Genomic DNA, 27,534 nt, shown 5'->3' with positions numbered 1-27,534 from the left:
TATTACAAGAAATGACCCAGTTGTTGTCCAAGTACCTCACAGCACTACAGGAGCGCACACCCCTCTACTGGGGAAGGAAGAGGCCCTCGAGATTGCAGGAGGCACTCTGGGGTGTGTGTGGTCCCTTCATCTGTTCGTTTTCCCTGGCCCTGGCAGGGAACTCTTTCCACTGAAGGTAACTCACTAACTTGCCTTTCTTTCTCCCCCTCACCCCTCCCTTCTCATCACACTGTTTCTCTAGAAAGACTCTCCTCTGTCTCCTTCTCTCTAGGTAAGAACGTGGGCCTGTGAGAACAGTGGAACTCGAGCCACAGAACACGCATCCAGACTTTTGCACCAAAGGGACCGTCAAACTCCAGCAGGGTTTCTGGCAACAGGAGGCTGTGTCTGCAGGATGACCCCTCAGATGCCGGCCTGAGAAAGCTCAGCGCTGCCAGGACCTGAAGCCATCCCTTTGAACGTGGTTCCCAGGAAGGGTGGGGCCGCTGTCTCCAAGTCTCTGTTGGGTATAGAAGCCCAGCTTCCAATCTTACCAGCTGTCCACCCCTGTCCATGTCACCGTGTCGGTGAGCAGAGTGGAGCTGGGCTGAGTACACTGCTCTTCGGGGATCATCCTCACATATCTACTGCATCCTTCTGTGTTTCCCGAGTATCCACGTCTTTATCTAGAACCGTTTTCTGACCAGCACTGTTGGGACTTGGGGTGGACTACTCCCAAATAGATTACAATGGAACATTGCTTATTTTGAATTAAAGTTAAGAAATGGCCAAGGCAAGAGGGATGCTCTGACTCTCCTTTCTGATCCCCTGAAAGCAGGCAATACACCCCTCATGTGAAAGGTGCCCTCGCTGCACCTGGAGGTAGAAGGACATCCTTATTGCCAGGGACAGGGCATCCGGGGGAAGAAGCCTGGATAAACACCTTGGTACTTCTTTTGTTTACCACCACAAGTGCGAACTCTGCTTAGATTTCTCCCTAATTGAACACTCAATACCTAAGTTTTGGGACTTCTTTGGTGGTCCAGTGGTTAAGAATCCATCTTCCAATGCATGGGACTCGGGTCTGATCCCTGGTCAGAATACTAAGATCCCACCTGCCTCAGGGCAACAAAACCCGCGCAGTGCAATGAAAGAAAGCCTGCAAGCAGAGCAAGCCTTCAGTCAGAGAAAACCTGTGCACTACAACCAGGAGCCCTTGCTCTGCAACAAAGACCCAGGGCAGCCAAACAAACAAACAGGCAAACAGCCACAATAACAGCAACAACAAACCACCCCATACTCAGAACACATTTGTTTCTTTGTCATGTCAATTTCTCACAAATGTATTGTTTTCTGTCTAAAATGTCTAAAAGCTGCCTGCTTTGGCTACTTCTTAGGGACCATTTCCACGAGGCTCTGTGTGTATGCATTAAAATGGTTTTCTTTTTCTCGATGAGTCTATCTTGAGTCGATTTTATCACTCAGTTCAGTTCAGTCGCTCAGTCATGTCCGATGCTTCACGACCCCATGTACTGCAGCATGCCAGGCTTCCCTGTCCATCACCAACTCCCGGACCCTACTCACACTCATGTCCATCCAGTCAGTCATGCCATCCAACCATCTCATCCTCTGTCATCCCCTTCTCCTCCCGCCTTCAGTCTTTCTCAGCATCAGGGTCTTTTCCAATGAGCTGGTTCTTCACATTAGGTGGCCAAAGTATTGGAGTTTCAGCTTCAGCATCAGTCCTTCCAATGAATATTCGGGACTGATTTCCTTTAGGATGAACTGATTTGATCTCCTTGCAGTCCAAGGAACTCTCAAGAGTCTTCTCCAGCACCACAGTTCAAAAGCAACAATTCTTCAGTGCTCAGCTTTCTTAGGTAGTCCAACTCTCACATCCATACATGAACTACTGGAAAAACCATGGCTTTGACTAGACAGAACTTTGTCGGCAAAGTACTGTGTCTGCTTTGTAATAGGCTGTCTAGGTTGGTCATAGCTTTTCTTCCAAGGAGCAAGCGTCTTTTAATTTCATGGCTGCAGTCACCATCTGTAGTGATTTTGGAGCCCAAGCAAATGAAGTCTGTCACTGTTTCCATTTGTTGTTTCATTTTATCATTAGTTTTATCATTAGTTCAGCCACAGTAACCCAAGGGGCACAGAGGGGGAAATTTCCTCTCCCCAACAGTACACAACTGAGAGAATATTATTTCATAAAAGCAGAACCTCAGTGCTACCCAGAGTTCAGACATTTGTTCAACAGGTCAATCACAAGCCTGCTATGTGCCTGGAGGTGGCCAGGCACCTGGGACACAGGGCCATCCAGGCGAGCTTCCTGGCCACAAACTCTGGGCAGCGAGAGGCCACGGGGTGGTTTCCTCCGCTTTACACTAGCTTCCAGGCTCCCAGTTGGTCAGCCCTGACCTATGTCATCTAGGCACCCACGCCCTCCAGGGGTATTACACCCACAGTGCCGTTGAGTTTCCGTCCTCTGATCCCTCCCTTCTCTGCATTTCATACCTGCGGCTCCTCCTCCCACTTACTCTTTCCCCTCTGGCCAGCCAGTTTCTCCTCCTGGGTGGCCTGCTTTCTCTGGATGTCCCCTCTCATGGCTGTATTTATTCCTGCTGGGGTTGCTTTGAAGAGGACCAGACCAGATGGGTCTTCCCTGAGCTGAAGGTTCTTGGTGTTCTGTGTATCCGTGGTCAGACCCCTGGTATTGAGCGCTACCCCACTTCTCTTGCTGCAGGTCACTGATGTGCTCATGACACAAGGTGTGACAGCAGGTGTCATCGGAGAAGTGGGCCCGGCCCCTGCCGCACTGCCATCCTGCAGAAGCAAGAGGGAAAAGCAGTAAGTTCAAGGAGTTGTCATGAAGGCAGCCAGTTACTATAGGGGAATCTTGCTTAGCTAGCAGGCATGGAGTTTAGTTTATTGATTTCCCTGTTTTGTGATCATTTAGGTTTATTTTAATGGAACTAAATATAAGCAGAGGAAGATTTTATTTGGGGAAATGCAGACTAGCATCATTCTATTAAAGACACAGTTGAGGACTTCCCTGGTGGTCCAGTGGTTAAGAATTTGCCTTCCAAAGCAGGGGGCACAGGTTCAGTCCCTAGGTGGGGAAATAAGATCCCACATGCCTCGGGGCAAGTAAATCTGAGTGGGACAACTACTGAGCCCATGCCCTCTGGAGCCCGCATGCTGCAACTGGAGAGTCCATAGTGAAAGTCAAAGTCGCTCAGTTGTGTCCGACTTTTGTGATCCCATGGACTGCACACTCCATGGAATTCTCCAGGCGAGAAATCTGGAGTGGTTAGCCTTTCTCTTCTCCAGGGGATCTTCCCAACCCGGTGATTGAACCCAGGTCTCCCACATTGCAGGCAGATTCTTTTCCAGCCGAGCTACAAGGGAAGCCCAACAAGAGAGTCCGTGCACCGCATTAAAATATTTTGTATGTTGCAACTAAGACTCGATGCAGTTAAAAAAAAAAAAAAAAGACAATTGAACTCAGTTCTGGACTGCTCTTTTGTCTTGTTTATGCCTCTCTCTCCATGCCAGCCACTGTCAATTGAGGTTCCTGGCTCATTTGCTGTGTGGTTCCAGATAGTCCTCCTCTTCTCACTGCCTTTATTATTATTATTTTTAATGTATTTATTTAGTTTTGGCTGTGCTGGGTCTTTGTTGCTGCACAACCCTTTCTCTCGTTGAGGAAAGTGGAGATTGGCCTCTAGCTGTGGTGCACTCGGTTCTCATCGTGGTGGCTTGTTTGGTTGCAGAACACGGGCTCTAGGGCGCCTGGGCTCAGTAGCTGCAGCTCCTGGGCTCTATAGCACAGACTCAGTAGCTGTGGTGCCCAGGCTTATTTGCCCCGCAGCATGTGGGATCTACCCAGACCAAGGATTGAACCCATGTCTCCTGCATTGGTAGGCACATTCTTTACCACTGAGCCACCAGGGAAGCCCTCACCTGCTTTTATCATGTGTAAATGGAAAGCACTTGGCCTGGTGTTGTGCACATTCTCCCAGCTCTAAATTCTCTGATTCACCTCTAAAGGCTGGCTGCCGGCCTCACCCACTTTTTTTCAGTCTTCAAATATTTCTCTCTTGGAAGGCCATGCGTTGCCTTCATTTATTGGATTTCGAATCACAGTACGTCTACTTTGGTGAAACATGCCTGCATTTTCTAGTACAAAAAAGCTTTAAAAATTGTTTCAGGCATGAAAAGAAATATCCAACTTGTGAAAAAGCGCACTATATTTACTGCTGCCCTGCAGTCATTTCTGCATTCCCCATGTTTCTTAAGTAACTATTGTCTGATTGCACACAATGTGAAGAGCAAGTATGAAAATCAGACATTTACATATACTTCTAAAGTCCTCTTGAGAATATCCTGTTGGCATTAAAGGCTCAGCTGCGGTGGCAGGATATGCATATGCCTGTTGGAAAGCTGGAATGATCTCCCAGTGATGCGCCTGGAACCGTCAGGGAGGAGCCGCTGGACCTGCAAGGACGCAGCGGGGCTCACCGGAAGACTGCGGAGGAATGTCCGTCTCTGAACAGCTGAGTTATCGAATGACCAGCTTCCAAATTCACTCGAGTGTGTTTTTAGCTCACCTGTTTTATTTTGTTTCAAAACGCCATTTAAAAAAAGTCCCTGCCCCAGCTCGCTCCAGCTATAGGAGCAGGGATGGAAGTAGAGAAAGAGGCTCTGCTGAGTCAGTACCAGGATGGGCAGTGCTTAAGTTTTGGCAGGGTTGCCGATCCCAACGAGAAGAGGAAGGTGGAGGAAACAAGGTTAATATAGGCATGGATATACGTCGCCAAGAACTGATTCTTTTTCATGAGAAAAGCACATTGTCTCCTCTGTCTCTACCCCCGAGAATCCCCCAACCTGGAGTCTCTCCTGGGTTCATTCTCCTTTTTCTGCCTCCCAGACTGGGCATCTCCGCGATGGGCTTCTTCCTTTCCCCAGTAGAGGGCGCCCTCTCCTATGTTGCTGAGGGGAACTTGAACAACAGCATTTTGTTTCGTTTTTTTGAGGGGGTGGGTAGGCAGTTTCTTAAGATTAACCATTGACTTACCGGTAACTCCACAACCCTACTTGTGTTTACCCAAAAGAAATAAAAATATACGTTCATGCATACAAACAAACCTGTATGGTAACGTCCATCAGTTCACTTCACTTCAGTTCAATCGCTCCGTCGTGTCCGACTCTTTGCGACCCCATGGATTGCAGCACCCCAGGCTTCCTTGGAGCCTACTCAAACTCACGTCCATCGTGTCTGTGATGCCATCCAACCAACTCATCCTCCGTCGTCCCCTTCTCCTCTCGCCTTCAATCTTTCCCAGCATCAGGGTCTTTTCCAGTGAGTCAGTTTTTTTGCATCAGGTGACCAAAGTATTGGAGTTTCAGCTTCAACATCAGTCCTCCCAATGACTATTCAGGACTGATTTCCTTTAGGATTGACTGGTTTGATCTCCTTGCAGTTTAACGGACTCTCAAGAGTCTTCTCCAACACCACAGTTCAAAAGCATCAATTCTTTGGTGCTCAGCTTTCTTCACAGTCCAACTTTCACATCCATACATGACCACTGGAAAAACCACAGGTTTGAGTTTTGTTGGCTAAATGATGTCTCTGCTTTTTAATATGCTCTTTAGGTTGGTCATTGCTTTGCTTCCAAGGAGCAAGCGTCTTTTAATTTCACGGCTGCAGTCACCATCTGCAGGGATTTTGGAGCCCCTCAAAATAAAGTCTGTCACTGTTTCCACTGTTTCCCCATCTATTTGCCATGAAGTGATGGGACCAGATGCCATGATCTTAGTTTTCTGAATGTTGAGTTTAAGCCAACTTTTTCACTCCTCTTTCACTTTCATCGAGAGGCTCTTCAGTTCTTCGCTTTCTGTCATAAGGGTGGTGTCATCTGCATATCTGAGGTTATTGATATTCTCCTGGCAATCAAATATCAAAAGTCACAAAGATGTCCTTCAGCTGGGATAAGCAAACGCTGGGACATGCATGAAACAATACACCACTCAGCAGTAACAAGGAACAAGTCCATTTTTGCTGAAACATAAGTGAGTGTCAGACATTCGTTAAGTCAGCATTCTGCTAAGTTAAAGAACCAGACACAAAAAGCAAGCTTCTGTATGATTCCATTTCTATGACATTCTAGAAAAGGCAAAGCTATAGGGAGAGAAAAGAGATCACAGGAGCTGAGGGGGGGAGCTGGGGGTGAGGGGCTGGCTGACAACAGTGGGGCACGGGGGAGCTTTAGGGGTGAGTGACTCTCCTGTGATCTGGTTTCTGCTGATGGTCACGTGGATATGCAAGTTTGTCAGCAGTCAAAGAACTATATACAAAAGGGTCAATTTACTATTAGTAAATGTTCTTCACTAAGTCTACTTTATATATTTATTTTGAAGATAAACATCTATATATACAAATACATGCACACCTATGTATATGCATACGTGCTGTAAAGCTCTTTTAATGGTTGCATAACATGCCATTCATACAAGGGCTTCCCTTGTAGCTCAGCTGGTAAAGAATCCACCTGCAATGCAGGAGACCCGGTTCTATTCTTGGGTAGGAAAGATCCGCTGGAGAAGGGACAGGCTACCCACTCCAGTATTCTCAGGTTTCCCTGTTGGCTCAGCTGATGAAGAATCCGACTGCAATGTAGGAGACTTGGGTTCAATCCATGGGTTGGAAAGACACCTTGGAGAAGGGAACGACTACCCACTCCAGTGTTCTTGCCTGGAGAATTCCATGGACTGTATATCTATGGCGTCGCAAAGAGTTGCACATGACTGAATGACTTTCACTTTCACTTAACATGCCATTACCTGCAGGTATCTATTTTATTTGGCCAATTCCCTGCTGTTTCCAGGGTTTGGGCATTCTCTTTAATGCTGTGATGCTGTGGAAGGAAGCAGGGAGTTGGTCCAGGACCTATCCAAGCCTGCCCCAGTGCCTCCACACACGCCTTCACTCCATCCCTACACAGCCCAGAGGTAGGGATTATTATCTGCTCTACAGAGGGTGCAGCTGAACTCAGCAGGGGGGTGGGGGAAGTCACGTGTGCAAACTGCACACTCAGCGAGCAGGAGACCGAGGATCCCCAACTGCTTCTGTCCAGTTGGGAGGCCCACGCTCCTCTCCTTACACTGTGCGGCCAGTTGTTAATGATTGGGAGGAAATAGCTATTTCTTCCTCTTGTTTGTCCCTCCAGAACAACAAATATATAGGAGACTGGACCCAAGATGAGATGCTTCCCAAGAACTGGGCGTTGGTTGGAACTGAACCCCACTCTCCAATGGAATAAAGCCAACAGTCTGCCCATGAACTCACTTCTAATGAAGACGAGCCCTTGGCACGCTGTGGGGTGGGGAGCGTGCTGAAGTCAGCAAATGGCCCTCGAGTGCCTGTTGTGCCAGGCACTGAAGGGGAACCAGTGCCTGCTGGTGCAACTGCTCCCCCTCCACCTCGACCCTGGGGCTTAAACAGAGAACCCGTCCTTGCTTGAGGGAGCCAGATGGCTCACACAGCCCTGCTCACAGAGAAGGCCAGTGTTCACAGCCAGAGGCAGGAGTCTCAGTCAGGTCTCCAAGTCTCGGTCTTGGCTTGGCCTGAGACATGAAAACCAGAGACAGGCAGAGGGCAGCCCTGGCAGGGAACAGTCTAGAACCTGACCCTCAAGGAGGCCCAGTCCAGCCTGCAGGCTCCCTCAGTTCATCACCCGCAGTCAACAGTTGGGAGCCCTTCTTGCACTGGTGAGAAGTCCCTCCCTTTACTGGGATGACTGGGCTGGAAAGGCGCTCTTTAGAGGACAAGGCGAGATGGAGAGGGGGTCCAGAAGGCCGTGTGGGTGCACATGCAGCAGGGCAGTGAGTCAGAGTGATGCACACAAGCTGGGTGTGAGTGCACTGTATGTGCAGAGTATGTGTGTGTCAGAGAGTGAGTCCTGACTCCCAGGAGGTCTGATATGCCTCCTAAGGGCCACCCGCCTCCTACCCAGGCATGGGCAATTTTCATAAGCATTCCTTTGCGTGTGGTCAGAAAGACTCTGTATCTCACAGTCTATGTGCTCATTGAATCAGCTTGTCAGTACATTGTGCAAAGTTTCTGTGTCTTAACTGACTTTTGTGTCCCCTGATTTATCAGATCCTGACAGAGGCATAGGTCGATCGCCCACTGGGGTGAACTGGTCATTTTCTCCTTACAACAGACCAAAATTTTTAATATCTCTTTTAGGATTTTTATTAGATGCAAACAGTTTTAGAATTATTAATATCATACCTTCCTAGGGAGTTGAAAGTTTTATCAGAATCTTTGTGGAGTGTTTCTCGACACCACCAGTCAATTCTCTGAGTTTCCAGACATCAACTGGGTGCTCACTGAATCGGTTCGATTTTGACACTAAACACAGACTTCACAGCCTATGTGCGCAGTCCCCTAAGACTGTCTTCCTTCACATCAGAGGTCCTTCACCATTCACCTGTCCTTTTGTCAAAACCCCTCCTACGTTTCAGTAGTTTTCCAGAAAGGCTCACAGAACTCAGAAAGGCACCTTAAATGTTTACCAATTTATTGGGATGGATACAATTCAGAAGCAACCAAATGGAAGAGAGGTGGAGGGCAAGGCGTGGGGACAGAGGAGGCAAGGAGCTTCCCTGTCCTCTTCAGGCAGCCACTCTCCGGATACCTTGGTATGTTCACCACCCAGGAAGTTCATCAAGTCTCCTCGCTGAACAGTTTTTATAGAGCTTAATCTTCAGCACCCCCTCCCACGTTCCCTTCTTAGAGATCAGTAACCTGAAATTTCCAACCCTCTGATCACTGGGGCTTTCTGATGACCAGCCCCATCCTAAGGCTATCTAAGGGTCTAAGTCACCCCATTAGTACAAACTCAGGTTGATCAAAGGGGTCTCCTTAGAAATAGCAAAACATAAAGCCTATCAACAAGGAAATTCTGATGGTTTTAGGAGCTCTGGCCAAGAACCAAGGACAAAGACCAAGTGTATTTCTTATTATGCCACACTTTTCAGCCTTTCTGTCTAGTAATCATTTTTGGTTTAAAGCTTATATTTTCTGATATCAATATAGTTATGCCAGCTTTCAGTTAATTCATATCAATGAATTCACCAGTTTTTAGTTAGTAGTTGCCTAGTATATCTTTTTATTAAAAATATTACTATAAAATTTATTGAAATAATTTTGCAAGTTTATTTTGTTTAAATTTTCAAGTTTCAGCTATTTATAAGGTATTTACTATGGAAATGTTTTAATATACAAAAGTAGTAGTAAAATGGCTGCTCATATGCCTAATGCATGGGTTAAAATCTGATTGTCATTTGGCTTTATCTGCATCTATTTTTCATACCATGTGTTTTACATAAGCCTCATACCTTTATCACACTTAATAAGATTCATGATTCCGTAATATTCTTCATTATCCAGTTCACATTCCAATTTCCCCAGTAAACCCAAATTGCTTGCATAGTCCTTTCTCACATTTAGTTACTTTGTCTCCAACATGCCTTTCAGTCTAGGACAGTTTACACATACCCTCAATGTTTTCCCTTGACATTAACGTTTTCAAGATGTCAAACGACTTGTCACATAAACTGTCCATCTTACTAACTTCAGTCTTTATGTCCTTATATTTCAATGGTATCTGCTGTAAACAGTATTCCCTGGATTCCTTTTCTAATCCAGTATAATGTTTGTCTTTTACTTGGCAAGTTTAGTTCACTTATATTTATGGTCACTATCAATATATTTGGAATTAGTTCTTCCATCTTATCTGATCATTTCCACAAATCTCACTTTTTATATGTAATGTCTCATTATTTTGTAATTGAACGGGGTGCTTTTGCTTTCTTATATTTAGTCTACCTCATTCCGTTTTATTCCATGATTAATTTAGAGATCTATACTCCATGGGTCCACATCACATTCTGCCCAATGTCAGAGAAGGGCCTTCAAAGACTCCCCTTTAATTCTGGCCTGTGCCCCTTGAGCTTGGCAAACTTGAAAACAGGCATGAGATGTTATATCAATAGAGCTAAGATAAAACTAAAAGAAACTAACTGGGAGAAAACTATGCTTATGTCAACACTGGGGAAAGAATGAGCATGAGCTTTTCCTAGACCAGGTACGGTCCAAGCAGGAGGGAACGAGAAAGGAGCCGTTTACAAGCCCTGTCCGGGATTACACTGACAGAAGGTCCCCAGACAACCAAGGCCGCGGAGGGAAACAATAGCAACCAAATGGAGGAGATGACTTGCCTTGTGGAGGGAAGGACAATTGGCCCCAGAAGGGTGCTTCCGAGGAGCCCACAAAAGCCCGTTTCAGGAAACTGGTCACTTTGAACATCTGCCAAGCCCAGCTAGTAACAGAGGCAGACCCCAAGGGACCAATCACGAATGGTCATACCTCCTTCCCTAAGCCCTCCCCAGAGGCCTCAGCAGCAGGCTGGTCAGGTGTAAGACCATCCACACCCACACTCCATAAGGTCTGAGGCAGCCTTTGAACCAGGTGACCTGGCAGCACTGGGCAGAGCTGATTGGTCTAGTGGGCCAGTGCTATCAACCAACCAGTAGACAGCTCAGTGTGGTGACTGAGCCAATCAGATTCTCTCTCAGGACCTTGGCCTAGGAGCCCCTCGCAGGCCACCGGGACGGATGAAGCGGAACGGATATGGAAGAGAAGCCACAGAAGTGGGTGTGGGGTCAGAGACTTGGGGATCATAACAAGCCCCAAGAGGAGAGGACGCAGGATCACTGCAGGGTGGAAGTGATAAGGCAGAGAAAAGCTGTGGAGAGCCGGGGAGGTTTTAAACAAGATTGGCCAGAGCATATAATTTTCATTTTGGCTGTAGTTCGGTTTGGTTTGAGCCCCACTGGACATCTACAGACTCCAGCTGCTGACTCCTGGAAGCCAGCCTGGGTCTAGTTTCAGGTCAAGGGTCCTGGTTTCCCTTGGTTCCTGTTCTTGCATATCAGTCAAGTTTGTCTGTCTCTCTTGCTGCCCACCCGTACCTAACACCTGGAAACACCCATTATGGAGATAATCAGAGCTGGACTTTGTTTCCTGCAGGTAAAGAACACAGCCCACAAATCGAAAGTGAGAGAAAATCACCTAAGAGCCAGAGCACAGGCTGGCATCAGCAGGAACAGAGCCTCGCTGCACCCTGAACAGACTTCATGCCAGGCACTTCTTGATGCATTAATCCCAATTAAATCTTTCCTTACTGGGCTTCATTTTATTCTTGTGAAAATAAACCTTATTGTAAAATAGAGAAAACTACAATCCAAAGCAGAAACCCACTAGGCAAACAAGACCCTCTCAATGTATAAAGTCACTGCAGACAGGACTGTATAAAGTCACTGCTTTTGTTTCTTGTTTCTTGAGAACATGACTCCAATGAGGCCCATGGCTGCAAGGCCCACTCCCGCGATGCCAACTGCCATGATGGCATCTCTCACCTGCAAGAGAGAGGACAGTGAGTCAGACTCTGTGTCAGGAAGCTGAGAGCAGACTGCATATTCAACAAGGACAATATTCCCCTTAGCTTCCCTGACAAACTCGGGAGTCAACAAATATTGGCAGGGAAATGGGGAGAGAAGGGCAGGATGGGAAAGCAATTGGTGGGTGGGGCCAGCTGCCAACAAAGTACACAGGCAGGAAGAGGGAAACTCCTTTGACCCCGTGAGTTTTCAAAGCAGACAGAGCCCCAGAGGGTGGCTGCAGAAAGGACGAGGGCGACGAAGCCAGATGGGTGAAATCCTGGCTGGCCAACGGGGAGCTCTTGAAATAAGTGTAAAGTTGAAGAGGAATTGCTATTGAATCCTCAAGAAACTCTGACCTCTGTCCTACAAATCCCTCGCTTGTCTTCACCCTTGCTGAATCCCCAGAGCGCAGTCCAGCCAACCATTGACCTTTGCATGCTCTTAAATATATGACTCAACTATGAAAAAGAGTAGTGATGTTATAAACTATTAAGATATCTGACTTGTATTGCTTATAATAGAAAAAAAAACACACACACTGAGGCAAAAGTAAGAGTAAGTTCCATGGTAAAAATTGAGCATATGTCAAATTTCACTCTTTCCTGAACTCTAACTAAAAGTACAGTAAGTCATTAGTTTTAGGCATAATTTCACTAGGACTTAGAGAACACTCACTGCAATGAAGGCACAATGCCCCAATCAGCAAAACTGTACTTCTCCCAACTAAAAGAGCATCATAAACATGGATCAAGAAATCTCCCCTGAAACCAAACCAGGCATTTAAGCAGAATCAAGATTCAAAAAGGAAAAGATTTTCTTAATGGTTTGATGCCAAGAAATCCAATGAGACAATCTATCAGAAATCTCAATAATATAAAGGGTGAAAATGTGGACCTGGAACCCAAAATCCACATCCTTACATGACCCGCCAACTCTGCCCTTGGTACCCGAAGCACAAAGCTTGTTTAGGTTGTATATTTTGTGGCTGCAATACTCACACATGCCCAACATGAAGGACAATTTGGAAAGCTTCAGTGGTTAAAAAATATGTATCTTGGCCCTGTCCAGGCTTATCTGAGTCATAAATGTGTCCAGCAAAGCTATACGAAATTCCAGGAAATATACCAGTGTAACTAACATCACAAGGTACCCAGAACTGGCATACTTGGCAGCAGAACACATGAGGACAGAAGTCTGAATGAAGTAACTGACCTAAGTTGCACTGTCCGTCCGGAGAAGGCAATGGCACCCCACTCCAGTACTCTTGCCTGGAAAATCCCATGGGCGGAGGAGCCTGGTAGGCCGCAGTCCATGGGGTCGTGAAGAGTCGGACACGACTGAGTGACTTCCCTTTCACTTTTCACTTTAATGCATTGGAGAAGGAAATGGCAACCCACTCCAGTGTTCTTGCCTGGAGAATCCCAGGGGCGGGGGAGCCTGGTGGGCTGCCGTCTATGGGGTCGCACAGAGTCAGACACGACTGAAGTGACTTAGCAGCAGCAGTCCGTCAGTCTTTAGAGCTTCCTGTGAAAGGTAATTAGGCTGGCTTTATGGCACCCGTGGCTCTGTTTCGCTCTTGCTACGGAACCTGCATATAACCACTTGTATCCAGTGTTTTCCTTGCTAAGCTAGGCATTAGGGTGGGAGAAATGGTTTGCAGATAGTGGAGTAAGAACAATAAGCCCCCAGTTCTTTACAGAACCTCATAGTGTGAGAAGAAATGCTGATGGAGCCAGTTCATACAAAAGGTACTTGGTCAAGGAAAACAACAATAGCCTCATTGTTTGTGCTCATGCTTTGTACAAAGTATGTCATTAAATACAAAAGTAGTAAATAGTTAGTTCTAAGGGTGCAAATTTTACAGAAAGAATAATCTTCCTGGGAGAAACAGTGCTCCCTTCAAATGCCATTGATAATTTTCTTGTTGCAAGGCTGCTGGGTCCAGCCCAGCCACTGCGCTGAAATCGCAGGAGTTCTGAACATGAAAATAGGCTACATGGTGTGCATCAGAGGTCTTCAATCAGAATATTATGAAAGAGAAAAATTCTCCTTCATTACCTTTTTTTTCAAAGCGGGCAAACTGTAATTCTATCAGATTGCAGACAACAAGCTGCTTATGCTGAAACGTCCACTCTGAGTTAAGCCCTGGAATTGTTTCTAGGAAAAAGACAGTTTGAATGTGCTTTCTTTACTTTCAGCAATGTTGTAAGTAGATATAAGAAGGGTAATATTACTCAGAGAGCAATTGAATTTAGACTATGAGTGGTTGCAAACTAAGAATGCTTATTAAATATTTGACAGCAAGTTGGCTTTAATATTTACAGTAATTTTTAAATAATGCCCTGCAATTTATCCAGGTTTGTGAAATATACATATTACCATTGGCCAAATCTTCAATTTCTACTTATCTTAAAATTTTATCTGACGCAGAACAGACTTCAGCCTGAGTGTGTAGCTCCTAGCTGCTTCTTTTAAAATGTACTATTCAATGTGAAGGCTTATTTACAAAAGCTTAGTAAATATACATTTCTTGAAACCTGAGTATTTTTAGGTAGGTAGATGGAAAATAGGAGAATCTGTTTTAGAATACTCGGGCATGGAAAGCACAGACTACATTTTAGGTTTAATCTATTGCTTCCCTTTCTAACTGGAAAGTTAGACGAGTCACATGTAGGCTGTTGAAGGAAAATCTAGTCTGCTTTAAAGAGCTGAACACAAATAAACATAATGACCAATCAGATTCTTTTAACACAAACACAAATGTCCTCATGAGTTCAATGAAAGAGAGTTGCTGCTTTGACAGCGATTACAAAGAAAACTACTGCTGGACATTGTCCAGCACCCGCTACTTCCACCCTCTCTGGTGAGATGGCACAAGTGCGGAAGCTGCATTTTAATTTGGCCACACCGTGTATTATGATCGTTGCTTGCCTTGGCCAGTGATTCTCAAGGAGGGGACGGGCTTGGCCTCTGGGAGATATTTGTCAATATCTATAGACATTCTGGCTCTTACACCTGGGGGTGGGAAGGCTACTGGCATCTAGAGGGTAGAAGCCACAGATGCTGCTAAACATCCTGCAATGCACAGAGCAAGTCAGGACAAGGAAGGCTTCACTTCATCGTCAATGGCCCAAAATGTTAACAGTGCTGAGGCAGAGAAACCCTCATCTAGGCCAAGAAGTGAAAGAGGAAATCTTTGGGAACAGTTCACATGGCGCCTCCTCGTGCTCTGGATCCTGCTTTCGTGTTCTCTGAAGGGGGTCCAGGAGAACTGCTGAAGCTTTTTGCCTTTTTCAGGTGTGTAAGTGGTGCATCAGGCTAAAGGCTCAGGAGGAGAAATGGCGTGTGTCTAGTTAGTGTTGCTTCATTTTTCAGGAAGATGTTTGTAGAAAGAATGAACAATAAACAAATATTTCTTGGTTCTTTTACTATCTCAAGATTTGGAATTGTATTTAAATGCTCTAAATATTATTTTTGTGTACTGACAAATGTATTTTACTAGATTACATAACAATACTGTGTTGAAATCAAATGTTCTACTTGTATAAACTTATGAATTTGTCCTTCAGTCTATTAATAACCACGAAAGGAAACTAAAACTGACATGATTGAGAGATATTTTATAAATCTCCCAAATCTTCCTAATACGACACCCTTAATGCATTACTTCCCACATGTGTACAGTAATCTCTTTTTTCATTTTATTGCTGCATAGGAGGGTGGACATTTACCTGAAGTTGAAGCCCAGGTCTAACTGGGACCTCAATTGTTATGCAGTACCACAAATTACGAAATCAGATTTATTTTAGCGTAAGTTTCTCTTTATTCTGACATCATCACTGCTACTTTTAAAAAACTTCTATTATACTAAATATACCAGTAAATGTTAGTTTTCTCATTTAAAAAGATAAATAATTGGAGAACAGGAGGGAGAAGATTAGGAAATCAGAGGAGGGCTTCCCTGGTGGCTCAATAACAAAGAATCTGCCTGCCAGTACAGGAGATCCGGGTCCCATTCCTGACCTGGGAAGATCCCACCTGCCAAGAGCAACTAAGCCCGTGCACCGCAGCTATTGAGCCTGTGCTGCGAGCTGGGAGCCGCGGCTGCTGAGCCCCCCTGCGGCAGCTACTCAAGTCCACGTGCCCGAGAGCCATGCTCCACAACAAGAGAAGCCATTGCAATCAGAAGCCCACACAGCAGCGAAGACCCAGCACAGTCAGAAATGATAAATAAAAGTTAAAAAAAAAAAAAACAGAAAAACAGAGGAGCAGTCTAGGGATACAACCTCTGGAATTAAAAGAAACGGGAAAATGGAAAACTTCCCAGAACTGAAGAACTGGGGTTTCCAGACTGAAAAGAGTCATCAAGTTCCCAATACAATTCATAAACACAGATCCATGCAAGGTTTATCATAGATAATTTTCAGAACACTGAAGATAAGGAGAAGAGTCTATAAGCTTCCAGAAAGATAAAATTGGTCACATACAAAGGCTCAAAAATCACAACGAATTCAGACTTCTCAACAAGAATAGCTTAAATGACATAACAATGGAGCAATACCTTCAAATTTGGGGCAAATTTTTTTTCAGCCTAAAATTCCATCCCCAGTCAAACTATCAATCAAATGGATACAATGAAGATATTTTCAGGCACGCAGTCTTTTTAAAATGCACTCTTTCTCAGAACCTATTCAAAGTGGTATTCCACCATAACTAAAGAGTAATCCAAGAATGAGAAAGATGTGAGCTACAGAGGGTAAAAGTATTAATACAGGAGAAAACTGAAGGGTGTCTCTAAAGGCTGCTAGTAAAGACAGATACTAGGATGACAGTATGCATCAAATGTGGCTCAGGACAAAGGTTGCGAAGGTCATTTTCCCCAACAGACACATGTGCTGATGCCATAATCCCCCAGATCCCTTCTGTTTGCATCACCTTTGTAACCTAATGAGGTTCCCCTCATGGACCTGCCCAATGACTTTCCCAGAAGGAGGCTCTTATAAACTGTCAGAGAAGTTGAAACCAGACTGTGACCCAGAGATTCTGGAACTCTTCACCAACCATTGGCAGTATTACCCTGTCCATACCTAGGTAGGGGTGTACTTGATATGCCTCGATTTTTATATGAATCGTCTTTCACATTCACATATACATACTTATATTTATTGCATATATGTACATATATAGGGATGAACTAATCAGCGTGCAGATCAGTGTAGTAAACACCGCTGGTTATCAGCAGTATGAGGAAGAAGGCTGAGCATGATCCTTGCTGGTGAATGCCTCCTAAGGATGTCACTGTGGCCCAGACAGGCCAGTGGACAAGACACTGGGTGAACCAAGAGAAAGAATGAAAATGAGGGCCATTATGACTACTTCAACTGCCACGATTTATTAAGAGAATTTTCTTAGTTGCCACTATGCTAAGCAAAAGGATGCTCTTACCTAATTCACATAGTAACCCTCCAAGATCAATACCATCACTTGTACTTTACCAAATGGCAACCCACTTGAGTATTCTTGCCTGGAAAATCCCATCGACAGAGGAGCCTAATGGGCTACAGCCCATGCGGTCACAAGAGTCTGACACGACTGAGAGGCTAAACCGCCAAGAGTGGTATTTAACCTGAGAGAACTTGAATCAATCCCCAAGGTCATAAAGCTGACAAAGGCAGAGCTCACATCCAGCCTGGGTCTGCCTGACTCCAGAAGGCCACACTCCTGACCACCACACAACCACGAAGAGACCAAATCTCAAAAAGTTAAAAAGTAATGAATATCAACAACCTGATGGATCACCTTTCCTCAAAAGAAAAAGAAAAATCGTACTCTTTTCCATCAACTGATATCTGACCCAGTGACAGTCAACCAATAGGTAGACAGCTCAGTGTGATGAGCGAGCCAATCAGATTCTCTCTCAGGAGCTTGTGCTAGGAGCTCCTCTCAGACCAGGGGTAAGGCTGGAGCTGAGCAGATATGGGAAGAGATGCCACAGGAGTGGGTGTGGGATCAGAGACTTGGGGGCCGTGACAAGCCCCAAAAGGAGAGGACGCAGGATCACTGCAGGGTGGAAGTGATAAGGCAGAGAAAAGCTGTGGAGAGCAGGGGAGGATTTAAACAAGACTGGCCAGAGCATATAATTTTCATTTTGGCTGTGGTTTTGTTTGGTTTCAGCCCCCCTGGACATCTACAGACTACAGCTGCTGACTCCTAGAAGCTGGCCTGGGTCTAGTTCCAGGTCCAAGGGTCCTGATTGCCCTTGGTTCCTGTTCTTGCATATCAGTCGGGTTTGTCTGTCTCTCTTGCTGCCCACCTGTACCGACACGACTGGAAACACCCATTACTTGAGATAACCAGAGCTGGACTTTGTGTCCTGCAGGCAAAGAACACTGCCCACAAATCGAAAGTGAGAGAAAATCACCAAAGAGCCAGACACAGCCTGGCATCAGCAGGAACAGAGCCTCACTGCAATCTCAACAGACTCCAGCCAGGCAGTTCTTGATGCATGTCCCCCAGTAAAATCCTCCCTTATTGGGTTTTGTTTTTATTATTATAAGAAAAAATGAAATCCACAAACCATACCAGAAACTGATAGCTTATGGTGTTTGGTGTCAAATTTGTGGTCTTCAAAGGAGATTTAACTCCAGGAGCAAAGATGCAGTCTCAGTCACTCAGAGCTTTGTGTAGCAAAGATTTTTATTTAACATAAAAGGACAGAGAAAGCTTCTGACATAGATGTCAGAAGGGGGTAGAAAGAGTACCCACCTCACTAGTTTAAGCAGGGCATTATATACTTTTCAACTGGCTGCTGAGAATAGATAAAAACAATGTCTCAAGATTGGGAAAGTTTTATCCAGACCCTCTCCCACAGCCTGATAGCCCTATTCGCTATCAGATAACATTGGCCCAAGACTAGTCTGGTAGAATGGGTTTCAAGCACTCTGTCCCTGGGAGAGATGTATTATGGTTGTGTAAGCAGTGAGGAAACAGTTTCCCAGGCACCATTTGGTACAGTTATAATGACTGACATAGAGACATAGAGTCTGAGAAAAGCATACCCAGGAGTAAGATATGTTATGCTTAAAAGGCCAGTTTTCAAATGAAATAGATTGTTGCAAAATGAGCACAGAGCTTTTAAAAATAGCCCATCCTTGGAAAGATATATCATAGCTCACAGGGCCTACGAGACTGAGACAAAAGAATAAGAAAGAGAAGGAAAGTTTACTTCCTCCTTAAAGGGGCCTTGGACTGCCTATCAACCTGCCTGTTAACTCTCTCAAAACTGTCTAGCAAAACAAGACGCCCCTCAGTGTCTAAAGCCACTGCTGACAAGACAGTCCCTTCAGGTCATTGATTTTGCTTCTTGTTTCTTGAGAACATGACTCCAGCGAAAAGGGCTATCAGGCCCACTCCTGAGATGGTAGCTGCTGTGACAGCATCTCTGGCCTGCAAGAGAGAGGAGAGTGAGTCAGACTCTGTGTCAGTAAGCTGAGTACAGACTGTACATTCAACAAGGATGTCCAGCTCAGGGAGCTTCATGTGCCTCATAGCCTCCTTGACAAACTCAGGAGTCAACAAATATTGGCAGGGAAACGCAGAGAGGAGGGCAGCATGAGGAAGGAATCTGTGAATGGGGCAGCTGGCCAATGACAATACACAGGCCTGAAGAGGGAGACTCCCTTCAGCCTGAGGGTTTTTAAAGCAGACAGATCCCCAGAGGGTGACTGTGGACAGGACAGGGAGATGAGGCCAGATGGTTGAAATCCTGGCTGATCAACAGGGAGCTCTTGAGATCCGTGTAAATTTGAAGAGGAATTTCTATTGAATCCTCAGGGAACTCTGACCTGGGTCCTAACAGAACCCTTACTTGTCTTGATCTTTGCTGTATCCCCAGTGCCCAGACCTGCCAGGCGCCAAGTGCTCTCTGCACGTTCTTCAATAAATGACTCAACTATGAAAGAGAGTGGTGATGTTACACTTTAAATTATTAAGATATCTTACTTATATTGCTTGTTCTAGAAAAAAAGAAACCCGCAAAAGAAAGAGTAAGTTTCAGGGTAAAAACAGAACACATATCAAATTTCACTCCTTCCTGAACTCCAAACAAAAATAAAGTAAGACGTTAGTTTTAGGCATAATTCCACTAGGACTCAGAGAACACTAAAGGCTAAGGCAGCTGTGGAAAAAGCTGAATATTAATCCTAAATACAGTAAGTCCCCTACATACTAACCTGGTCAGTTCTGAGAGCACGTTCTTAAGTCCCATTTGTTTGTAAGTCCAACAAAGTTAGCTTAGGTCCCCAAGTAACACAATCAACTATACAGCGCTGTACTGTAAAAGATTTATAGTACTTTTCATACAAAAAATACATAAAAAACAAAAAGAATAAAGAACACATTCTTTTTTTACTTCAACTTAAATTCTTTATTATCACACTCAAAGATGCTTATTGAAAGTGAAAGCATTAGCTGATCAGTTGTGTCTGATTCTTTGCGACCTCATGGACTTCAGCCTGCCAGGCTTCTCTATCCATGAAATTCTCCAGGCAAGAATACTGGAGTAGGTTGCCACTCCCTTCTCAAGGGAGACTTTCTAACCCAGGGATTGAACGTCAGTGTCCAGCATTGAATGCAGATCCTTTACCATCTGAGCCATCCTTTTAATAGGGTTCTCATATATTTTTTTTTAAAAAAGATTTACTCATTGATTTTTGGCTCACTGGGTCTTCACTGCTGTGTTCAGCCTTTCTTGAGTTGCAGGAAGTGGGGGCTCCCTTTGTTGTGGAGCATAGGCTCTAGAACTTGGACTCAGTAGTTTTGGGCTCAGCAGTTGTGGCACAAGGGCTTAGTTACCTCACCTCAAGTGGGATCCACTTGGACCAGGTTTCAAACCTGTGTCCCTTGCATTGGCATGTGTATTCTTTACTGCTGGAACCACCAGGGATGTCCCTCTGATATATTTTTAATCTTACAGTATAGTACTTTGAAAAGTACAGTAGTGAAGAACAACAGCTGGCCTCCAGGGGCTTGTGTCACGTGAACAAGCAAGAAGAGTTACTGACTGGAGGAGGGAGAGGAGGTGGGAGATGGTGGAACTGAAGGATCGTCAGCAATAGGAGATGGAGGGCAAGCTTCAATGTCACTCCTTCCTGACTTTGCTGGAGCACAAGTTTGCATTTTGAAAGTTCAAAACTCTAATGTTTATATGTCAGGGGCTAACTGTGTACATCACTTCATGGGAAATAGATGGGGAAACAGTGGAAACAGTGTCAGACTTTATTTTTTGGGCCCCAAAATCACTGCAGTTGGTGACTGCAGCCATGAAATTAAAAGACACTTACTCCTTGGAAGGAAAGTTATGACCAACCTAGATGGCATATTAAAAAGCAGGGACATTACTTAGCTAACAAGGGTCCATCTAGTGAAGACTATGGTTTTTCCAGTAGTCGTGTATGGATGTGAATTGGACTGTGGAGAAATCTGAGCACCGAAGAATTGATGCTTTTGAACTGTGGTGTTGGAGAAGACTCTTGAGAGTCCCTTGGACTGCAAGGAGATCCAACCAGTCCATCCTAAAGGAGATCAGCCCTGGGATTTCTTTGGAAGGAATGATGCTAAAGCTGAAAGTCCAGTACTTTGGCCACCTCGTGCGAAAAGTTGACTCATTGGAAAAGACTCTGATGCTGGGAGGGACTGGGGGCAGGGGGAGAAGGGGACGACCGAGGATGAGATGGCTGGAAGGCATCACGGACTCAATGGACATGAGTTTGAGTGAACTCCGGGAGTTGGTGATGGACAGGGAGGCCTGGCGTGCTGCGATTCATGGGGTCACCAAGAGTCGGACACGACTGAGCGACTGAACTGAACTGAACTGAACTGTGTACAACAGATACCTGTACTTCCAGGTACTTCTGGAAGTGAGTGAAAGAGAGAGAGCTGAGGCCCCTCCCTAACTGCAATGAAAATCAGAAGACTTGGGGGTCTGAAAACAAAAGCACAAGTGAGGGTGTGGGTATCATACCTCCAAAAAGGGATTGAGAGGCCATACATATGCAAAATGGAGGCTCGTGGCCTTCCTGTCCCCTCTGCTCCCAGTACTTTACCCTCTGCATAAGAGTCAGGAAAACTGTTCTGGGGAATCGGACTGGCCCAAGTGGAAACAATGAAGGGTACCAATATGAGGGTTCCCACTCTACTCTGAAGTGAACCTCAAAGTCAACAAGCCACTGCCCTCTCTGAGCTCACTCCTCAAGCCCCCTACTCTTGATCATGAGCCCACAATCCAGATGTACCAGACATCTAGCTGCTGCTGCTGCTACTGCTGCTACTGCTAAGTCACTTCAGTCGTGTCCAACTCTGTGCGACCCCATAGACGGAAGCCCGCCAGGCTCCGCCATCCCTGGGATGTTCCAGGCAAGATCACTGGAGTGGGTTGCCATTTCCTTCTCCAAGGCATGAAAGTGAAAATGAAAGTGAAGTCGCTCAGTCATGTCCAACGCTTTGCGACCCCATGGACTGCAGCTTACCAGGCTCCTCTGCCCATGGGATTTTCCAGGCAAGAGTACTGGAATGGAGTGCCATTGCCTTCTCCAAGACATCTAGCAGGACCTTTGAAATAGAAGACAGAGAGCAAAACAAAAAGGAAAAAGCAATCTGGAGAAAGAAAAGATAACATCTTTTTAAAAACTGTCTTTAGAGAATAGAATGTATACAGTAAAGAAGAGGGACTTCCTGGTGGCCCAGTGGTAAAGAATCCACCTGGCAATTCAGGATCCCTAGGTTGGGAAGATCCACTGGAGAAGGCACTCCAGGATTCTTGCCTGGGAAATCCCACGGACAGAGGCACCTGGTGGGCTATGGCCCATGGGGCTGCAAAAGAATCAAATATGACTTAGTGACTAAACAACAACATATATAAAGAAGAACACAGTGCTATTAAAAATAATGGAATGTTGAGAGAAAAAAGCAATTCTCAGAAAATAAAAATATGCTGGAAATTACAAACTCGATAGACATTTTAGAGATAAAGTTGGGAAATCTCTCAGAAGGAACAGCAGAAAAGATGAAGCTATAGAAAACAGCTTCCAAAGGTAAAAATGAAGGAAAATCCAGTCAGTATAACATTTGAATAATAAACTTTCCAGAAAGAGGGACTAGAGGAAACTCAGAGGGGAAGCAAGAGTGAAATAACTCATGAAAATTTACTAGGACCAAAGGGTATATGTTTTCAGATTGAAATGGTGCTTTGAGGATAAAAGCAGACCTATGCCAAGGCACGTTAGTGTGAGATTTTAGAACACTGGGTAAAGACAAGACATTACGTCCTCTAGAGCAGGAGAGAAAAACAGGAAACCGAGAAAAGATCAGGAATTAGAATTACTTTACATTTCATCATAGCAATGCTGGAAGCAAGAAGACAACAGAAGAATGCCCTCAAACTCTTAAAGTAAAACAATTTCTAACCTAGAATTACATACCTATGTGCTTAGTGGTTCAGTCATGTCCAACTCTTTGCGACCCTATGGACTATAGCCCAACAGGCTCCTCTGTCCATGGAGAATCTCCAAGCAAGAATACTAGAGTGGGTTGCCATGCCCTTCTCCTCCAGGGGATCTTCCCAACCTAGGGATTGAACCCAGGCTTCCCACATTGCAGGCAGATTCTTTACTGTCTGAGCCACCAGGGAAGCCCAAGAATACTACAGTAGGTAGTCTATCCCTTTTCCAGAGGATCTTCCTGACCCAGGAATCAAACCAGGGTCTCCTGCATTTCAGGAGGATTCTTTACTAGTTGAGCTACCAGGGAAGCCCTGGAATTCTATACTTATACAGACTATTATTTCAAGTGGGAAGGTGAACTGAAAAATAATTCAGACATATAGGATCTCAAAAAAAATTCTCCTTCCATGCATCCTTTTTTAAGAAGCTGCTGAAGGAGTTTCCACCACAAGAAATGCGTAAACCAAGACAGGGCTTCCCAGGTGACCCATTGGTAAAGAATCCATCTGCCAAAGCAGGAGACATGGGTTTGGTCCCTGGATTGGGAAGATCCTCTGGAGAAGGAAATGGAACCCCCTCCAGTATTCTTGCCTGGGAAATCTCATGGGCAGAGGGGCCTGGAGGGCTGAAGTCCATGGCATTGGAAAAGAGTCAGACACAATTTAGCTATTCAACAATAACAACAAACCAAGAAAGAGGACATGAAATTTGGAAGATGGTGCTCTAGTACAGGAGACAATAGAGGGAAATCTTTCTAGAATAACAGCAAGAGGAGCTCCCAGGACAATAACTGTACCCAGTGTAAAGAGTAACTGGTAGGCAGAAAAATAGCCCCCAAAGATGTCTAGGTCTTAATTCCATAATATGTCCTCATTCCTAATACTTGTAAATACATTATGCTACATGGAGAGAGAGGATTGAGATTGCAGATAGAATTAAGGTTGCTAATCAATTTACCTTAGAATAGAAAGATTATTCTGGATTTCCAGGTAAGCCCAATGTAATCACAAAGTTTCTGATGGAAGCGGGAAGGAGTAGAGTCAGTATCGCAGTGATACAATGGGAGAGAGACTCAACCAGCCATTTCTAACTTTGGAGATGAAAGGGAGCCACAAGCCAAGGACTGCAGGCAGCCTCTTGAAGCTGGAAAAGACTAGAAGACAGGTTCTCTGTGAGAGCCTCTAGAAAAGAACACAGCCTTGTTGACACCTGGATTTTAGCTCAGTGAGACCTGTTTCAGACTTCTGACCTCCAGAACTATAAGGCAATACATTTGTGTTGTGTTAAGCCACTGAATTTCTGGCCATTTGTTACAGCAGCCACAGGAACTCATACAGCAACCAATTCAAGTTCGAGCCTGGCATGTAGAGTGAACTGTTGTCACCATTATCCTACATATCTTAAGGCAACTTCTGGAGGATGTGGCCTAGCTGAATAAGAGAAACAGCAGAGAAATAAGAAACTAAGAGACCACGGAGCTAGGAACATGCTGAGGACCCACCTGGTCACTGCGGGGGACCCCATAGCAGAGCTCATTGACGAAATGCTCACAGTTCTGGCTGGTCAGGCTGTAGCACAACTCCCAGCCCACCAGCTTCTCCACCCGCTGGATGATTTTGCTGGGAGGAAATGGCTTGTACTTGTCATCATGCTTGTTGTTGACCCTGTACGGATCTCCCCCAACCACGTCACACAGCCGCTTCTTCTTTACTATGGCCCTGTCAGCCACTGAAGACATGATACTGGACCAACCAGCTCCTAAGATTCTGCCTGTGGATACAGGATGAGGAACATGATTGGTCCTGGGCTGGCCCCCAGCCTAGCATCCACCACATCCACAAGGGGATGAGCAGATGAGTCAGGGTCAGACCTATGTGACTTTGGATAAGACCCTTGTGGTCTCTGGTCCACGGTCTTATCTGAAATGAGGAATGAAGTTCCATAATTTGTTGTGATTTTTTTAACCTAGAGAAGTTGGCCTTGCACATCCTGTGACACCCCAGTGGCCCTCTTGATTGTGCAAATACAGGCTCTGAGCACACCCACCTCCCTGGGAGAATAGAGTGTGAGTTTTTTGTGATCCCGCCAAGACTCCACTTCCCTGACATACACAAAGCTGATTGCTGCAGAAGGTGGATGGCTTTGGGGAACGGATCCCATTCTTGATGTGTCAAGGTATCTCATTGTGGTTTCATTTGTATTTCCCTAGGCAGCTTAAGATGTTGAGCATCTTTTCATGTGCTAATTTTCCATCTGTTTGTTCTCTCAGAAGTGCTGTCCCCTTCTCTATTTTCTGGAATTTTATAAAAATTGGGACTCTTTCTTTAAACTGTTCGTGAAATTTGCTGGGGAAGCTATCTAGACCTGGATATTTCCATTTGGAAGACTTTTTAATTAAAAATTCAATTCCCCTAACTGGACATAGAAATAGACCATATATCTATTTTTTCTTGGGTTGCTTTTGAGAGTTTGTGTTTTTCAAAACATTGGTCCATTTAATCTGGATTTCATATATATGCACAACTATGCTATATTTGTTTTGCTCTTTCTGACTACCTTACTCTGTAAAACAGGTTCTAGGTTCATCCACCTCACTACAACTGACTCAAATTCATTCCTTTTCATGGCTGAGTAATCTTCCATTGTACCTATGTGCCCTATCTTCTTCATCCATTCATCTATCGATCAATATCGAGGTTGCTTCCATGTCCTGGCTATTATAAATAGTGCTGCAATGAACACTGGGGTGCATGTGTCTTTTTGAATTGTGGTTTTCTCAGAGCATGTGCCCAGTAGTGGGGTTGTTGGGTCATATGGTAATTTTATTCCTAATTTGGTAAGGAATCTTCATACTGTTCTCCATAGTGGCTGTACCAATCTACATTTAATCTTAGTCCTCAAATGTAATACATACATAGAGTGCATAATATGATTTTCTTATCTCTTCAATGTGTGTGGGGTCTTTAGTGAAAACCCTTCTTTCATTTCTGATATTGGTCATTTGAATCTTGTTCCCTTTTTTTCTTTGTCAGTCTCACTAGAGTTTTACCAATTTTTCAGAAAAACATTTTTGACTGTATTGATTTTCTCTGCTGTTTTCTGTTTCCAACTTTATAGATTTCTGCCCTTATGTTTTTTAATTCCTTCTTTTTACTTGCTTTGGTTTATTTTGCACTTTTTTTCTAATTTCTTCAGTTGAAAGCTCAGAGTACTGATTTTAAACTTTTCTTCCTTTCTAGTATAAGCATTTAAGACAATACATTTTTGTCTCAGCACTTTACCTATACCACACAAAATTTGATATTTTATGTTTGCATTTTTGTTCCTTTTAAAATATTTGCTAATGTCCATTGAGACTTCCTGCCAGAAGAGCCTAGCAGGCTATAGGGCACGGGATCGGAAAGCGTCGGACACGACCAAGAGTTGGACAGGACTGACATTTAGACAGAAAATCCTTCCTTGCTTTCAGGGACCAGATGGACCGCATTCTTGTCTAATAGCCGCTTTGAAAACATCTCAGCCAGATCTCCAGGTATAGCATTTGGCCTGCCTGCTCTAGAAAAACCAGATGAACATGAACCTAAGCCATCTGTCTCGCATAGAGTGGCTTCTTTGGGGAGAAGGGGTGATGCTTAATCTTCATCACGTGATGGGCAACCAAGCACTTGTCTTGGGCACCAGCCCTCACCCCTGCTGAGACATGGGAAAGGAGGGAGGGTCCTGGGACTGTGTTGGCTGAGTCCGTGTTCACTCAGGTGTACCTTCAAATGCCTGGGGCTGTGCAGATGTGTTTCTGCACGTGTGTACTCATGACACAGCATGCACAGCATCTCCCCAACATGTCCCAGCACCAGGCCCACCCAGGGCAATGCTGGCAGTCAGTCTGTGGACAGACCCTCAAGCCCACCACCCTGTGCTCATGCTGTCCGTGGCCTCACTGAGCCCCATCTTTGGGTCCCCTCCTGCCCTCAGGATGCCCTTCTCTCATAGCTGATGTCTTGAGAGATGCAAGGTGGAGAGATCTTAATGTGACCCAACAGGTAGTTCGGCCAGGGACCAGAATCTTGTGGGATCACACAGCTGTCAGCAATGGGGTGGACACCTGCCACGTGGCCCTTCCGCCCACACAACAACCTGACAAGGGAGCATCATCCCATCGTGGAGACGCAGGAACCAGGGTTCCCAGAGGGCGATGCCCTGCTCAAGGTCACTTGTGCCAAGAGGCCAAGCCGGGCCTTTGCCCACATCTCCCACTAGGCACCCCACAGTCCTGCCTGACTCCCTTTCTGCACCCCATTCCTCATGGCCTGTGTTCAACCCCAGGGCACCCCAGCTGCAAAAATGAATCATTTTTCTGTTCCTGCTACATTCCTGATCTAGGGAATGATGTCCCCTGTTCCAACCCCTCTTCCAGCTTTCCTAGTCCCCAGAGAGGGCCACCCTAAGTCCTTCATCTCCCTAACACATCCTTTCCTTCTGCCCTACCCTCACACCCACCCCTGCCACCTGCATCCAACCACAAAGTCCAGTCACTGATGAG

General features: G+C 45.2%; 2 protein-coding genes across 4 annotated transcripts in view; one reads left to right on the top strand and one right to left on the bottom strand.

Moving 5' to 3' along the window:
- LOC102176672 (HRAS-like suppressor 3) overlaps window positions 1-1,432 on the top strand; it is a 35,955-nt gene extending 34,523 nt beyond the window's left edge. For all 3 annotated transcript variants that reach the window (XM_018043373.1, XM_018043375.1, XM_018043374.1), the window contains exon 5: window positions 272-1,432. In XM_018043373.1, coding sequence (XP_017898862.1) covers window positions 272-418 — 147 coding nt within the window. In that variant the 3' untranslated portion in view covers window positions 419-1,432. The remainder of the gene's footprint in view (window positions 1-271) is intronic.
- LOC108634205 (HRAS-like suppressor 3) lies at window positions 8,550-26,942 on the bottom strand. The gene is made up of 3 exons (XM_018042754.1): window positions 26,933-26,942; window positions 24,496-24,764; window positions 8,550-11,472 (listed from the first exon to the last, which is right to left on the bottom strand). Exons 1-3 carry the CDS (start codon window positions 26,940-26,942, stop codon window positions 11,371-11,373), a joined length of 381 nt encoding a protein of 126 aa, XP_017898243.1. The 3' UTR covers window positions 8,550-11,370.

The sequence above is a fragment of the Capra hircus genome, chromosome 29 (assembly GCF_001704415.2).
Source record: "Capra hircus breed San Clemente chromosome 29, ASM170441v1, whole genome shotgun sequence".
Classification (NCBI taxonomy): Eukaryota; Metazoa; Chordata; class Mammalia; order Artiodactyla; family Bovidae; genus Capra; species Capra hircus.
Note: the sequence above shows the minus strand (reverse complement) of the source record. Positions and strands in the feature narration are given on the sequence as shown.